Raw genomic sequence first — 14,202 nt, forward strand, 5'->3', positions numbered from 1 at the left:
TCATTCATTTATTCATTCAACACACATTTATTAAATGCTGTCTGTATGGGAGAAACTGCACTAGGCAATGGAGATAAAAGAACATTTCATTAGCACATTCAATGCAACAAACATAGATTAGGATCATAATCTTTGGGGAACAATTTAACATTGAGTCATTATTCAATCAACAGACATTCACTGAGCAGCTATATTCATTCAGTGCTCTCCTAGGTGCTGAAAGAGTTAGAGAAGAAAGATATGATTCTTGTCCTCAAGGTACTTTACATCTAGTTGACGAGACAAAATTAAAATTTAAGAAAGATAAGTGATGGCAACATAATTCTAATTGTTTTTTGTTCTTGGTATTGTTGTCCCAGTTTCTTCTCTCTCCAACTGATTCTCCTAACAGCTCCCAAGTCCAAGACATTGGCTTGATGGCTTAACTCCTCTGCTGAAAAATCTTTGGGGGCTCCCTGTTTACATTAGGACATACTATAAAGCCCTCATCCTGGAATTTGAAGCCCTCCAGAATCTGACTGCCACCAAACTGTGCAGACGGGATATTGGAATAGTAAGAGTGCTGGATCCAGAGTCAGAGGATCTGGGTTCAAGCCAAATCTCTATTACTCACTACGTGAATGAATTTAGGCCACTTCCCCACTGTGAACCTCAATGGATTCATGTGTATATAATCCTTAAAGTCTCTTTGAGGCTTTGGGCTTATGGTACCATTAGGCCTGTGATCCTATTGTCAGGTACCACAATTTACCTGGTCTCAGTTACCAGAAATGTAAACCTAGGGCCCAGGAGAAAAATGAACATGCATTTAGTATTGATTTTTTTTCTTTTTAATTATGAAGACTTCAGTATGCAAATACAAGCGTTGAGTGACTAAGTAAATCAATCATTACCTCACCCCACCTAAAATAAGTGATAGGCTGTTCAATCATCAACTATAGGCTTTTAATTAAGCATGAAAACTTTTTGAAAGCTTTTGGATGAAGTGAAATGACACTAGCAGAAGTCTGATCTAATTGGCTGAGGAAGTTTGTCATGACCTTTTATTTAAAAGGGAAGGGGGTAAGGGAATAAGCATTTTTTAAAGCACCCAATATGTGCCAGGCACAGTGCTAAATTTTGCTTTACCAATATTATCTCATTAATTGTGCTTCGCATTAACCCTGTGGGGTACATGATAATTACAATTAGTTTTACTGCAGGTCCTTTTAATAGTTAAGTCCCCTCAGGTATATTTAAGATGATTTTATTTGTATAATGCTTTTCACAGTCATACCTGTTACATAGTTATGCCTGGCTCCTTAATCAGAAAATATGTAAAACTAGGGAAATTCCGTCAACCTAGCAAAAGTTGAGGAATTTTTATCAGTGGTAAGCTAAGAGGGGGCAAGTTATAGCAAATCCCTTAGGAAGAACCACTTAATGGGGAAGAAGACAAGTTTCTTTTAGTCAAAGTAGGACTTTGTGAGCTTCAAAGAGTCTGGAAGATATTGGATTGCATATCTTGCCATTATGGTCCTAGTTGCTTCCAATGTCAATGGACAGTCTGCATTGAAATCCCAGCATTTCAATGGATGGAAACTCATGGCTTACCAGGAGACAAGCACCCAGAAACTATGTTATCTCTGTCACAAATGCTCTCTAAGCTCAAATGCACTTTTTTCTTCATTTTGTATACCGTTGTGGGAGAATGAATTACAGGCTTGTATGGGAATATTTTTGTATTCATTCTTCTTACTGTACCATCTCAGGAAATTTCCCGTTTCTAAAAACTATTTAAGGTTGGGTGATTGAATTGATTCTCAACTGATAATCTTGGCAAGAAGTACGCTGTTGAGGACTCAAGCCAAAGGCATTAGAAAATCTCACCTGCCTGATCAGGGGTATGCCTAATCTATTACTACTAGCCACCCACCTTGTCACTCAAATCTAAACAAAGATGGGATGAAGTAGCTGCCAGCCAGTATACATGTTGTATAAGAGTAATAATATGCACAACGATATTACTAAGGACACAAATGATAAACAGTTCACAAGGGTGTTTCTAGAATTGTAGAGGCAGAAAGGCCACACAAGAGAAGGGAAGGGTGTCACCAAAAGGATGAAAAAGTTGCCAACCTCATTTATTATCTAAAAGCAATTTGTTCTTGCAGATGCCAATAATGTGTCAATCTATGTTCTAGAAACATCCTTCCAAGTCACACAAAAAGTTAAGAACCTCTGTTTTAAAGCAATCATAAGCTATTTCTTGACCAAATGAAAGAATTCATGTGCAAACATTTGAATATTTGAATAAAGACCAAACATTTGAACATTTCAATAAAAATACCCAACATCTTATCTTTTCTCTAGACTACATGTAAACAGAATTATTGTATTTAGATATTTTTCTAGAACTCACAGAAAATATCATACATTTCTCTATCTCTTTTTTTTCCTACCATGGATAGAATAAAAGAAACAGAAAGAAAAAAATCTAACATATAATATAAAGTCCTTTTCCTTTCTCTTTGATCTCTTTGGGATAGAGACAAAGTAGTGTTATTGCTGGGTCCAAGGGTAAAAACAGTTTTATAGCCTTTTGGGTAAGGTTCCAGGAGAAAATAGTTTTGCCTGCCAAGGGTTATTCAAATATAGGCAATGGTTTTTTGAGATATCCAGAGGCTACTGAGTTGAAGGATGAGAACCTATGTTTTGGTCACCATGCAGTGTGGATAGAAAATTATCAGTGCTGTCAAGGATGTAATTACAGATTGAAGGATGGAGAGATTAAGATGAGAATTAATGGACAGAGAATTCTGAATTTTAAAATATTATTCATAATATCTCGGGGTTAGGTGGCACCTTGGAGGCTATGTATTCTAATCTAGTTATGAATGGAAATCTCTTCTGCAGGAGATCCACATCATCTTCCCCATATCTTCCAAATCAACATCTTGCCTTTGCTTGAAGATCCCTAGAAGAGAACAACCCACCACCCCCAGATCTAGTCCATACCATATTTGTACATCTTGATTGATTAAAAACGGGGAGCTATGTGACACAGTGGTTAGAGGACAGAGCTTGGAGCTAGGAAAACCTGAATTGAAATCTAGACTTAGACACTAACTATATGACCTGGGGCCAATGATTTAATCTTGTTTGCCTCATTTCCTCATCTATGAAATGAGCTAGAGAAGGAAGTAGGAAATCACTCTAGTATCTTTGCTAAGAAAACTCCAAATGGGGTCACTAAGAGTCAGACACAACTGAAATAACTCAACAAGAATAACAATGATTAAGATGATTTTCCTAAAATCAAGCGTAAATCTACCTCTTACAACTTCCATCATTGCTCCTATTACTTCCTCTGGTGCCAAGCAGAGCAACGCGAATCTTCCTTCAATATATTAATAAGTGTGTTTAAAGCTTGTGCTACATGTCAGAGCTTGTGCTGAGTTCTGGGTATAGAATGATAAGAACATAACAGTATGTGGTGTCATGGAACATCTGTTTTAATGAGGAGGGTCATAGTAGAACAACAAGTATACATATATGTACATACAAAATAACAAGGTGATTTAGGTGATGACTGGCAGCTGGTGGGAAGAAGTCAGAAAAGATATATATGCAGGGGGTGACTTTGAATTGAATTTTGAACTAAGCATGGATCCTGAGGTAAAGTTGAAAAGGGAATACATTCTAAGCATGGAGTATGGCCTGTGCAAAGGTATGGAGATGGGAAATAGGATGTCATGTAAAGTTGTGAAGAACTTCAAGTTGGTTTGTAGATAAAGGGGAATGACAAACAATAAGGCTGGAAAGGTCAGATGGAACCAGATTGTGAAGGGTTTTGAATTCCAGATAAAGGAGTTGGTATTTTATTCAATAGTTAATAAGGATCTACTGGAGATTTTTGAGCAAGGAGGTGATATTGTCAGACTTGTCAGACTTCTGCTTTGAGGACATCATTTTAGCTTCCACTATGTGGAGGATGAATTGGAGAGGGCAGAAACGTGAGGCAGGGAGATAAGAGTTCTTCCACATGGCAGCTCTTCAGATACTTGGAAATAGCTAAAACATCCCCCTAAGTCTTCTTTTCTCCAGTTCCTTCAACCAGCTTTCAAATAGAATCAACTCCAGTCCCTTCACCATGCTGGTGGATCTCCTCTATTTCCTCTCCAATTTTCCAGTCTTTCATCTCTCTTAGCACAGTCATGCAACATTAGACCCAGCTGCAAATGACTCCCCTGCCTGCATATCTCCCTACAAAGACCATTTCTGATCCTGTTCTTTTCCTCTTGCAACTGTAGTTAGATTGCAGTGCACTTGTTTTCTTGTTCGTTCTTGCTCCTAATGAGGTCAAACTAAGCATATGTATCTCTCTCTACAAAGAAATTGATCAGAGGTGATAATGTATTTTGTTTCTCCCACCACATCTCCATCTCTCTTTATTTTTTTTTACCTTCTTTTTATCCTCACAGGTTGTAAGCTAAGGGACCACATGATCTTGCTTAATATAAACCCAATGGAATCCTGGAAGAGGTATTAACTTCAATGTTTCAATTCAAATTCTATCCTTTTCATATGAATGTGGTTGTCTCTCTCTCTCTCTCTGTGTGTGTGTGTGTGTGTGTGTGTGTGTGTGTATGTGAGAGACAGAGAGAGACAGAGAGAGAGAGAGAGAGAGAGAGAGAGAATGAGAAAAAAATCTTGAGAGTTATTCTTTTAAAAATAATTGCAATTTGTAGCAGTCATTCATAGTTTCATGTGTATATTGACCTGAATATTTCACATAAAATCTATAGTAATATTTATTCAATACTGTTTCTATCTCTCTGTCTCTGTCTGTCTGTCTGTCTCTTGTTTATTAAGTGAGATTTCACCAATGTCCTTATGGCACAGTTGTTTGATCCTGGGATTTGCTGTCAGAGTAGGGAGTCAAGTAGAGGTAGTTAGGTGGTGCAGTAGATAAAGTTCCAGGTTTGGAGTCAGGACGACTTGAGTTCGAATCTAGCCTCAGAGATTAAGTAGCTGTGATCTTGAGCAAGTCATATAACCCTGTTTGTCTCAGTTTACTCATCTGTAAAGTGAACTGGATAAGGAAGTGGCAAACTGCTCCCGTATCTTTGACAGGAACATGCCAAATGGGGTCATGAAGAGTCAGACACAACTGAAATGACTGAACAACAATGAACAACAAAAGGGAGTCGAGTACCCCCTGGAATCTTTTCCAAGGTCATTAGTTAAAAGATTATAACTTCATTAGTTAGCATACCTAAATTCAAAAACTTCTGCCCAAGTAGAATATGCTTGAACATTGATTACATACATCTAAGTATAAGCATTTCATTTTTCCTTTGGCCCTTTGGTACCTTAAAAATTTCACAAACTAGTCAAACATAAACAATACTTTCATGCATTTCAAGATTTATAGGATCATAGAGTTAGAGCTGGAAGCAATCTCAGAGGCCACCTAGTCCATATTTTTCATGTTAAAGAGGAAGAAATAGATTTTACTATTTTTTTCAATCAAGCATAATGAAATACGGTTTCAGATGACTGTTACAATTTTTAAGAGCACATAGTCATATTTGCTGAATCCGACTGCAGGCTTATAATCTGTTACATCTTTTAGGATGGTCTTCCTTTCCCTAGCACTCTCTTCAGGGCATCCTTTACTTCATTGTTCCTCAGACTATAAATAAGGGGGTTCAGCATGGGGTTAAATAGGCTATGGAACAAGAGGAGATATTTCTTCTGCCCCTTGGAGTTCCCATGCTTGGGGCCAATGTACATAATGATGGCAGTGCCATAGAAGAGTCCTACTACACAGAGATGGGAGGAGCAGGTGGAAAAGGCTTTCTGTCTTCCCTCTCTTGACTGGATATGCAGGACTGCCCAGATGATTCGCATATAGGAGATCACAATTGAGGAAAGGGGTCCAACCAACACGGAAGTAGCCCCAACCAAGACCAAGGTCTCAAGTACATAGGTGTCAGCACAGGCAAGTTTGACAATAGCCAATATTTCACAGAAAAAGTGGTTGATTTTCTGGGGACCACAGAAAGGCAATGGTAATAATAAAATTAGATGGGCCAAGGCCAGAAGGAATCCAAGGGCCCAGGAGGTCAATGATAAAGTGATACACACCCTCCAGCTCATGATGACAGAATATCTGAGGGGGTGACAGATTGCCACATAGCGATCATAAGACATCACTACCAAGAGAAGACATTCTGTGAGGGCAAAGGTCAAAAAGAGAAAAGTCTGAGTTATGCACCCTGCATATGAGATGGGCTTGACTGGGTCAAGTAGGTTTGCTAGCATCTGGGGCACAGTGTTACAGGCATAAGAAATGTCCACGAGGGCCAAGTGTGAGAGGAAGAAGTACATGGGGGTGTGGAGTCGGGTCTCCAGACAGATGAGTCTTAAGATTACTCCATTCCCCATTAGAGTGAAGGCATATAGCAGAGAGAAGAGCCCAAGGAGAAACATTCTGATATCAGGGCCAACAGGAAATCCCATGAGAATGAATTCTTTAACCAGTGTGTGATTGTTCATCATACTGCTGTGACAGAGACAAAGAGATCGTTTAGTCAAAGGGTTTCACCAAGAGTTGTAATCCATTATGCATTAAAATAAATGTGTGAGTATGAAACCCTTCCAATGTCCTTACTTTGACTTTAATTTTTTTTAGAGATCTTATTTTGATTAAAATAACATATTATCATTCTCTTAGTTCTTTTTCATACAAATATCAAATTCTCAGTGAGTAATTTCCTCTATCTTCTTCCTTTAATGAAGATTAGTACCTCCTTTGCAATTGATAGCCTTTAAGCATTGCAGGGGGCAGGGGAGAGTGCACTGGAAGATTAAATGACTTGCCCACAGTCATGCTGCCTTTATTTGTCAGAAGCAGGACTTGAATCCAGATCTTCCTGACTCTGAGCATTGCTTCCTGTTCATTGTATCATACTATCTCTCTTGCCAAAGATAGTTTTTTAAAGACATACCTGATTTCCATTGTTGTTAATCCTCCTTCTTACTATGCATATGACAACTGTGCTTCTGTGCTATATTTGGTAATCTTCATACCTTTTTATAGGTAAAACAAATTCTATCACCTTGTAGCTAACCTTACAGTTTTAAGCCTTTATTATCTCATATTGCCTGATCTTTGCATAATAGACAAGGTATACTGCATAGTAAAAGTGTATATTTTCTTTTTTCCTTCTAATTAAAAGTAATAATCAGGTATTGATCAAATACTGTATATAAAACAATTGTGCAAGATACCAAAGGAGATTTTAAGAAAAAAATTGATATCATATCTCACAGAACTCACATTTTAGCAGGGGGATGTTACATCTACACAGATATAGGCTAAAAAAAGTCACTTTTGTTTACTGGCATGCACAGTGATGGCAGAATAGAATGTAAGGAGTGCTGGTGGAAAATACCCAGAATAATCAGTGACAGGGGAAGAAGAATGGGCTCCGTGGACAGGAAACTTCTAAGTTCACTGTTTCTATTTGATGTTTATAGACCCAGGAAGTTTAAAAATGAGCGAAAAGTGAAAGACCAAAGACAGATTTTCTGGAATGGTTCCTAGAGAGAGAACTGATCCTCAGGGAAGGTGACTAAGGGAAAACAAATCTGAAGCTCCCAGGATCCATTCTTTCATTTTTATATTACTTCCTTTGAGGGACCAGATCTGTATTATTAAAAATAGATCATTACTAAGGTAGCAATAATATAATGTAAACTGGTCTCCATAACGTCTAGTTACCCAATCAGTAGAGTAAGAGGATTTCATTAAGCTCCAATTTTGTTTTAGGCAAAAATAAAGTTTGTCTTGCTATATCCATAAATTCAAAGATTCTTTTTCCATTTGCTACTTGGTTCCTCAATTTCTAGCACCACATTCTTTTCTTTCCTTCCCCTGACACTGACTATCACTTGGTGATTTTGGGTTTCCTGATTCCATTGTGAGCACTTTTATTTACTGCTGAGAACTTACTGATTTTGTTGCGACAATAGGGACAGAAGAATGAGAATCTTCACCCCAAGAGTCTCTTGGCATTTCTTTGCCTAGTGAATTCCAAATAGCTCTGTATGTCTATTTCCTGATTGTCTGTGGAAGGGAATCTAAGAATAGTTCACTAAGTAGGCCACTGTTTGAAGAAATTACCCCTAGAATGTACTGGACATAGGCAATAATCACCATTGACAGCACAAAGGTTCGCCTCTGGGAGCACTGACTACCTGGGCTCAAGCCTGGGCTGAAAGCAGCATTATCAAACATTAGTGACAGTGCCATGCTCTGGTCAGGTGGACTCCTTTGTCCTCTTTGGTTACTCATGGATTTAGTTTTGCCATATGTAACTCTTATCACCAACTATCCTTTCAGGTTATCACAGGAAGGGTAGTTTGAGAGGAAGCAGAGGACCCAGGCTTCATACAATGGCAGTCAACATTTTATTAACAAAGTAGCTAATGTACTCAATCATACTGTCCACATCCAGGGATTGGCCTGCCTACTGGTTCCTTGAACTTGTGATTTCTGTTGTTACGAATCATCACCTAAATCTACTAAGAGTGCTAAATTTGGAGTCAGAAGCCATGGCCTCCAGTTACAGCTTTACTTACTATCTATGTGACCATGGTCAGCCAGTCATTTATTAAGTACTTACTATATGCCAGGCACTGTGATAAATGCTGAGGAATAAAGAAGGCAAACAATAAACTCACATTCAAATTGGGGAAGCAACATGCAAACAACTTTGAATGAACACAATACACATAAGATAAATTGGAGATAATCAGCAGAAAGAAGGCATTAATATTAAGGGTGATCAGGAAGGGTTTCTAGCAGAAGGTGGGATTTTATCTGAGACTTAAAGGAACCTGGGGAAGTCAGGTGCTACGAGGAGGAGAGAGAGAGTTGCAAGCATGGGGTACAGCCAGTGAAAATGTAGGGAATAATGAGATGGAATATTGTGTGCAAGGAGCAGTAAGGAAGCTGAGTCAGTGGATCACAGATTACCTAGAAGGGAATAAATAATATGATTGGAAAGTCAAGGAGATACTTAACCTTTCTGATCCTCAGTTTTCTCAGGTGTAACATGAAAAGATAGTACTAGATGAATTCATATGTCTTTTCCAGCTGTAATCTGTAGGACAACAATCCTAGGACCTCTGAGTTCTCTTTCGTTTCTAAATCTTTGATTCCTACGTGTTGTCTTATGATCCTTGGGCAAAAGCCCTGCTTTTTATCTCATTGTTAGACATGAACTGAAAGGAGGCCTCACCAAAACATATTGTTGAGAGTCATCTCTGATTTTGTCTGGAAGCTCCCATTTTCTCCTGCAACTACTCTGGGACCTGTCATGGGTACTGAAATCTCACTATCCCATTGATTTTTAGCTGAGATATTATTTAAGGGAGTCATCACTATTATATCTAAAGGGGGATTTTTATTCCCTATGGGCTTAATTTAATCTTAAACTCAATAATCACAAAGTTCAATGAAGTAAGAAGGTCCATGGGGCATCATACTTATCCAGGAAAAATAAGAGCCTAATCATCAATTACCAAGCATTTGCCCATCTACCCACTCCCTATAGAGTAACACAAGATTGCGTTTGTCTTTCAAGGCCCATAAGGGAGGAGTTCAAGGGAAGAGGCCTGAGTAGAGAGTTACAATACAAAGAGGTATCTATATATAAGAAGTTCATGACAGAGATCATATTCCAAACTATCCATTACATATTGCTGTTGTAGTTTAGTTATTCAATAATATCTGATTCTTCATGACCCTTTATGGGGTTTTCTTAGGGAAGGTACTGGAATGGTTTGCCATTTCCTTTGCCAGTGTATTAACGCAAAGAGTGGTTAGGTGATTTACCCAGGGTCACATGGTTAGACAGTATGTGAATCTGGATTTGAACTCACATCTTCCTGACTCCACATCCAGCAATTTATCCACTGAGCCATCTAGCGGTCTCTATCCATTATCATCTAATATCCATTAGGTAGTACCTTCCCTTAAATGTGTGGTCTTGTTGATTGTCCCTTAGTATAAATTTGTTCCAGGTATGCAACTACTTTGAAAGATGAGGCTTGGATTGAGGGAAGCTAAGACTATTCCCAGATGGCAGTGGCCTGGCTTCTGGCCAATACTCCTATGCTTTATACTCTTTTTTAAAAAAAAAATTATTTAATTAATTTTTATTTTTCAACATTCACTTTTATAAGATTTTGAGTTCCAAATTTTGCCCTGCCTTCATCTCTCTCTCCTCCCTAAGGTAGTATGCAATCTGATATAGGTTATATGTTTATGATCATAGTAAGCATGCTTCTACATTAGTCATGTTGTGAAAGAAGAATCAGAAGAAAAGAGAAAACCATGAGAAAGAAAAAAAAAACAAAAAAAAAACAACAAAAAAAGATAAGATAGTATGCTTCCACCTGCACTCTGATTCCATAGTTCTTTCTCTGGATGTGGATAGCATTTTCCATCATGAGTACTTTGGAATTGACTTAGATCATTGCACTGCTGAGAAGAGATAAGTCTACCAAAGTTAGTCATTGCACAATGCTGCTGTAACTGTGTACAAAGTTCTCCTGGTTCTGCTCGCTTCGCTCAGCCTCAGTTCATACAAGTCTTTCCAAGTTTTTCTGAAGTCTGCTTGCTCATCATTTCTTAGGGAACAATAGTATTCCCTTAAATTCATATATCACAACTTGTTCAGCCATTTTCCAATTGTTGGGCATCCCCTCAATTTCCAATTCTTGGTCACCACAAAAAGAGCTGCTATGAATTTTTTTGAATACTTGGGTCCTTTTCCCTTTTTTACGTTCTCTTTGGTATATAGCACTATAAATGGTATTGCTGGGTCAAAGAGTATGCAAAGTTTTATAGCCCTTTGGGCATAGTTCCAAACTGCTCTCCAGAATGGTTGGATCAGTGTACAAGTCCACCAACAATATGTTATTGTTCCAACTTATCCACATCTTCTCCAACACTTAGAACATGCCTGCAGATAATTAGGCATTGTAGCCTGGGTTTTGGACATTGTTATTTTGGACAAATGATAATTCAATCAACCAGTTGATAGTACAATAAGAGAGTTCAGGTAACAATCATATCCTTATTTAAAGGAAAGAGCCTGATTCTACCCCATCAATTTCTCTCTTTCTACCTCCTTTCTTTGCTCCTTCAATGTGCTATTGCTACTACCCTTGCCTTCCTATCTGCCACACCAAGACTATTCTCCACCTTGACACTTCTTTCTCTCAACTGTCTCAGTAGAAGCTATCCATATATCCTTTCTTCTTATCTTACCCCTCAAGATCTCCTGCTGGCAGCAGCAATTAGGTCTTTTCCCTTCTTTTGTCTTCTCCCCCAAATCACATGAGTTCTTGGCCACATGTTCTTTGCCTCCATCCCTCTAATAAATATAAATATACATATTATGCTCTAAATATGTATCTAAGGCACATCAATTCCTAAACACTGTTGACGACATTGAGCTCCAATGCAGTCACACACCAATAACTACCTATGAAACATCTTCTAAAAATACTTCCGTCTCATTATTCTAATAAAATATTTTCAAACCTTAGAATGGTGCAGCATATCATGACATTACTATTACCTTCTGATCAAAATACTGGAGAAGACGTCCTGGTCATCTACTACCCAAAGGAACTGAACAGTATGATGGAACATCATAATTATCCAGTCTACTTCTCATCCATAATGTGATTCCCCAGGACGTAAAATGTTATAGATCACATTTGCATAATACCTTAAGATTTGCAAAGTGTTTTACATCCATTTTCTCACTTGATCCTCATGATAGCCTATGACATAGGTAGTATCATTATTATTCCTGTTTTATATATGAGGAAACTGAGGCTCAGAAGCAATGTACTTACCCAAAGTCACACAGATAGGAAGTGTCAGAGATGAGATTGGAAGGAAGGTTTTTCTAATTCCAAGTCCAGGGCTCCATCCACTACCCGGTGTAACACTTTGTCTCCTATGATCCCTTGTAAGTGGTCATCTAGATAATTCTTGAAGAGAGCTTATGGCCACAGTGGAGCAGGGAGCCTCTTTCATAGTTCCAGAACAGAAAAGAGTGCTTGTGGCTGCCCACAGACCAGAACACAGAACAGAAGAGAAGGAAAAATGCCTCTCCTTAGATAATACCCTTTTGGAAGAACTGAAAACTTACAGGTGCCCAGAAATACCTCTGAGAATGCATGAAAACTTGCACAAAACCCCTGAAGCTTGGGACAGTGCACTCTTCGCCTTGGAAACAGAGCCCCACTTTAGCAAAGAGTTAAAAGTCAAGAAAATTGGTTGGAAAAATGAGCAAAAATCAGGAAAAAAAATCTGATGATAGAAAGTTACTATGGTGTAGCAACAATGTAGCTGGCAGCTACTGTGGCTATGTAAAACCAACAATAACCAGCACACAGAGGGCTACAAACACAGGTTATTTGATCTGCTTTTCTAAGAAAAGCAACTTTAAGGGGTTAGCAATCTCAGTTTATTAAACATATATATATATATCATTCACTTAGTTCAGGGGGAAAAGAACAGGCCCCTGAACTTCAAGGCAAATAGAAACAGAAATTACAAACACCAACAGACAGACCTTGTCTGATTCAAATCACAATTCACAATTACCAGAGAAGTACCAACATCTATTTGTCTAGGGTAAAAAGCTGGTGGGGTGGGTTCAACAGCTTCTGCAGAGTCTTGTCACCCACATTCTTTCAGTGAGTGTACCCCCAAAATTCAAATGCCAACCTGTGTTCTTATCGGCCTGTCTTAGGGCCCTGGGGCACTTGAGGCTCACCATTTAGAGTGTGAGAAATCACTAACACCAAGAGTGTGGGAAAACTCCAATCCCCAGAACCACATCATATACAGTTTAATGACTCTCCATTGCCTTAGTGCTGAGAAACATTCTAAGGCAAAAGATGCCACTAAACTTGCCCCATTCAAACAAAGACCAGAATCATTAAAGGAATTTAAGAGAACAGTAGAAAGCCCCACCCTGATTACCACAGCATATGGTAATAAGGAAGGTCACAACACACACTCAGAAGAAGATAACAAAATTGAAACTCCAACATTCAAAGCCTCAAAGAAAAATATGAATTCTTCTCAGGCAATGGAAGAGCTCAAAAAGGATTTTAAAAATCAAGTAAGAAAGGTAGGAGAAAAATTGGGAATAGAAATGAGTGATGCAAAAAAAAAAAACTAATATGAATAATAAATAATAAACATCCTGGCAAAGGGAACATAAAATATACTGAAGAAAATAACATCTTAAAAAACAGAGTAGGCTAAATGGTAAAAAGAGGTCCAAAAATACAATGAGGAGAAGAATGCCTTAAAAAGAAGAATCAGCCAAATGGAAAAAGAGTCACAAAAATTCCTCAAAGAAAAGAATACCTTAAAAAGTAGAATTGGCTAATGGAAAGGGGAGTAAAAAAAATTGTTGAAGAAAATAACTCCTTAAAAATTAGAATTGAGCAAGTGGAAGCTAAAGACTTTATGAGACACCAAGAAACAACAAAACAAAACTAAAAGAATGAAAAAATAGAAGACAATGTGAAATATCTCATTGGAAAAACAATTGAGCTAGAAAACAGATTCAGGAGAGGTAATGTCAGAAGCATTGGACTACCTCAAAGCCATAATCAAAAGGAGGACCTGGGCAGCATCTTTCAAGAAATTATCAAGGAAAACTGTACTGATATCCTGGAACCAGAGGGCAAAATAGGCATTGAAAGAATATACTGATCACAAATAGATTTGTATATGTAAAATTATTCTATACATCCTTCTATCTGTCAGTTCTTTCTCTGGATGCAGATACCATCCTTCTTCATCTGTCCTTTATAGTTAGTTTGGGTATTTATAATAGTCAAAATAACTTATTCACTTAAAGTCATTCTTAAAACAGTATTGCTTTTAGTAGATGCAATGTTCTATTCCTTCTTCTCATTTTACTCTTCATTATTTGATGCGATTCACTCTATGTTTTTCTGAAAGCATTTCTAAACCTCTGAACTCATAATTTCCTATAGCACAGTATTATTCCATCACAGTCACATGGCACAGCTTTTTCAGCTACTCCCCATTTGATGGACATCCCTGCAATTTCCAGTTCTTTGCTACCACAAAGAGAGTTGCTA

The 14,202-nt window shown here is 38.0% G+C and overlaps 1 protein-coding gene across 1 annotated transcript; it reads right to left on the reverse strand.

Annotated features, from left to right (window-relative positions):
• Window positions 1-5,613: 5,613 nt before the first annotated feature.
• Window positions 5,614-6,546, reverse strand: LOC118851495 (olfactory receptor 13-like). Its single transcript, XM_036760962.1, has one exon. The coding sequence runs from the start codon at window positions 6,544-6,546 to the stop codon at window positions 5,614-5,616; it is 933 nt and encodes a 310-aa protein (XP_036616857.1).
• Between the last annotated feature and the right edge of the window lie 7,656 nt (window positions 6,547-14,202).

The sequence above is a fragment of the Trichosurus vulpecula genome, chromosome 5, assembly GCF_011100635.1.
Source record: "Trichosurus vulpecula isolate mTriVul1 chromosome 5, mTriVul1.pri, whole genome shotgun sequence".
Lineage (NCBI taxonomy): Eukaryota > Metazoa > Chordata > Mammalia > Diprotodontia > Phalangeridae > Trichosurus > Trichosurus vulpecula.

Coding starts and splice junctions, on each gene's coding strand:
- LOC118851495 (XM_036760962.1), bottom strand. CDS start 6,546: ATGATGAACAATCACACACTGGTTAAAGAATTCATTCTCATGGGATTT.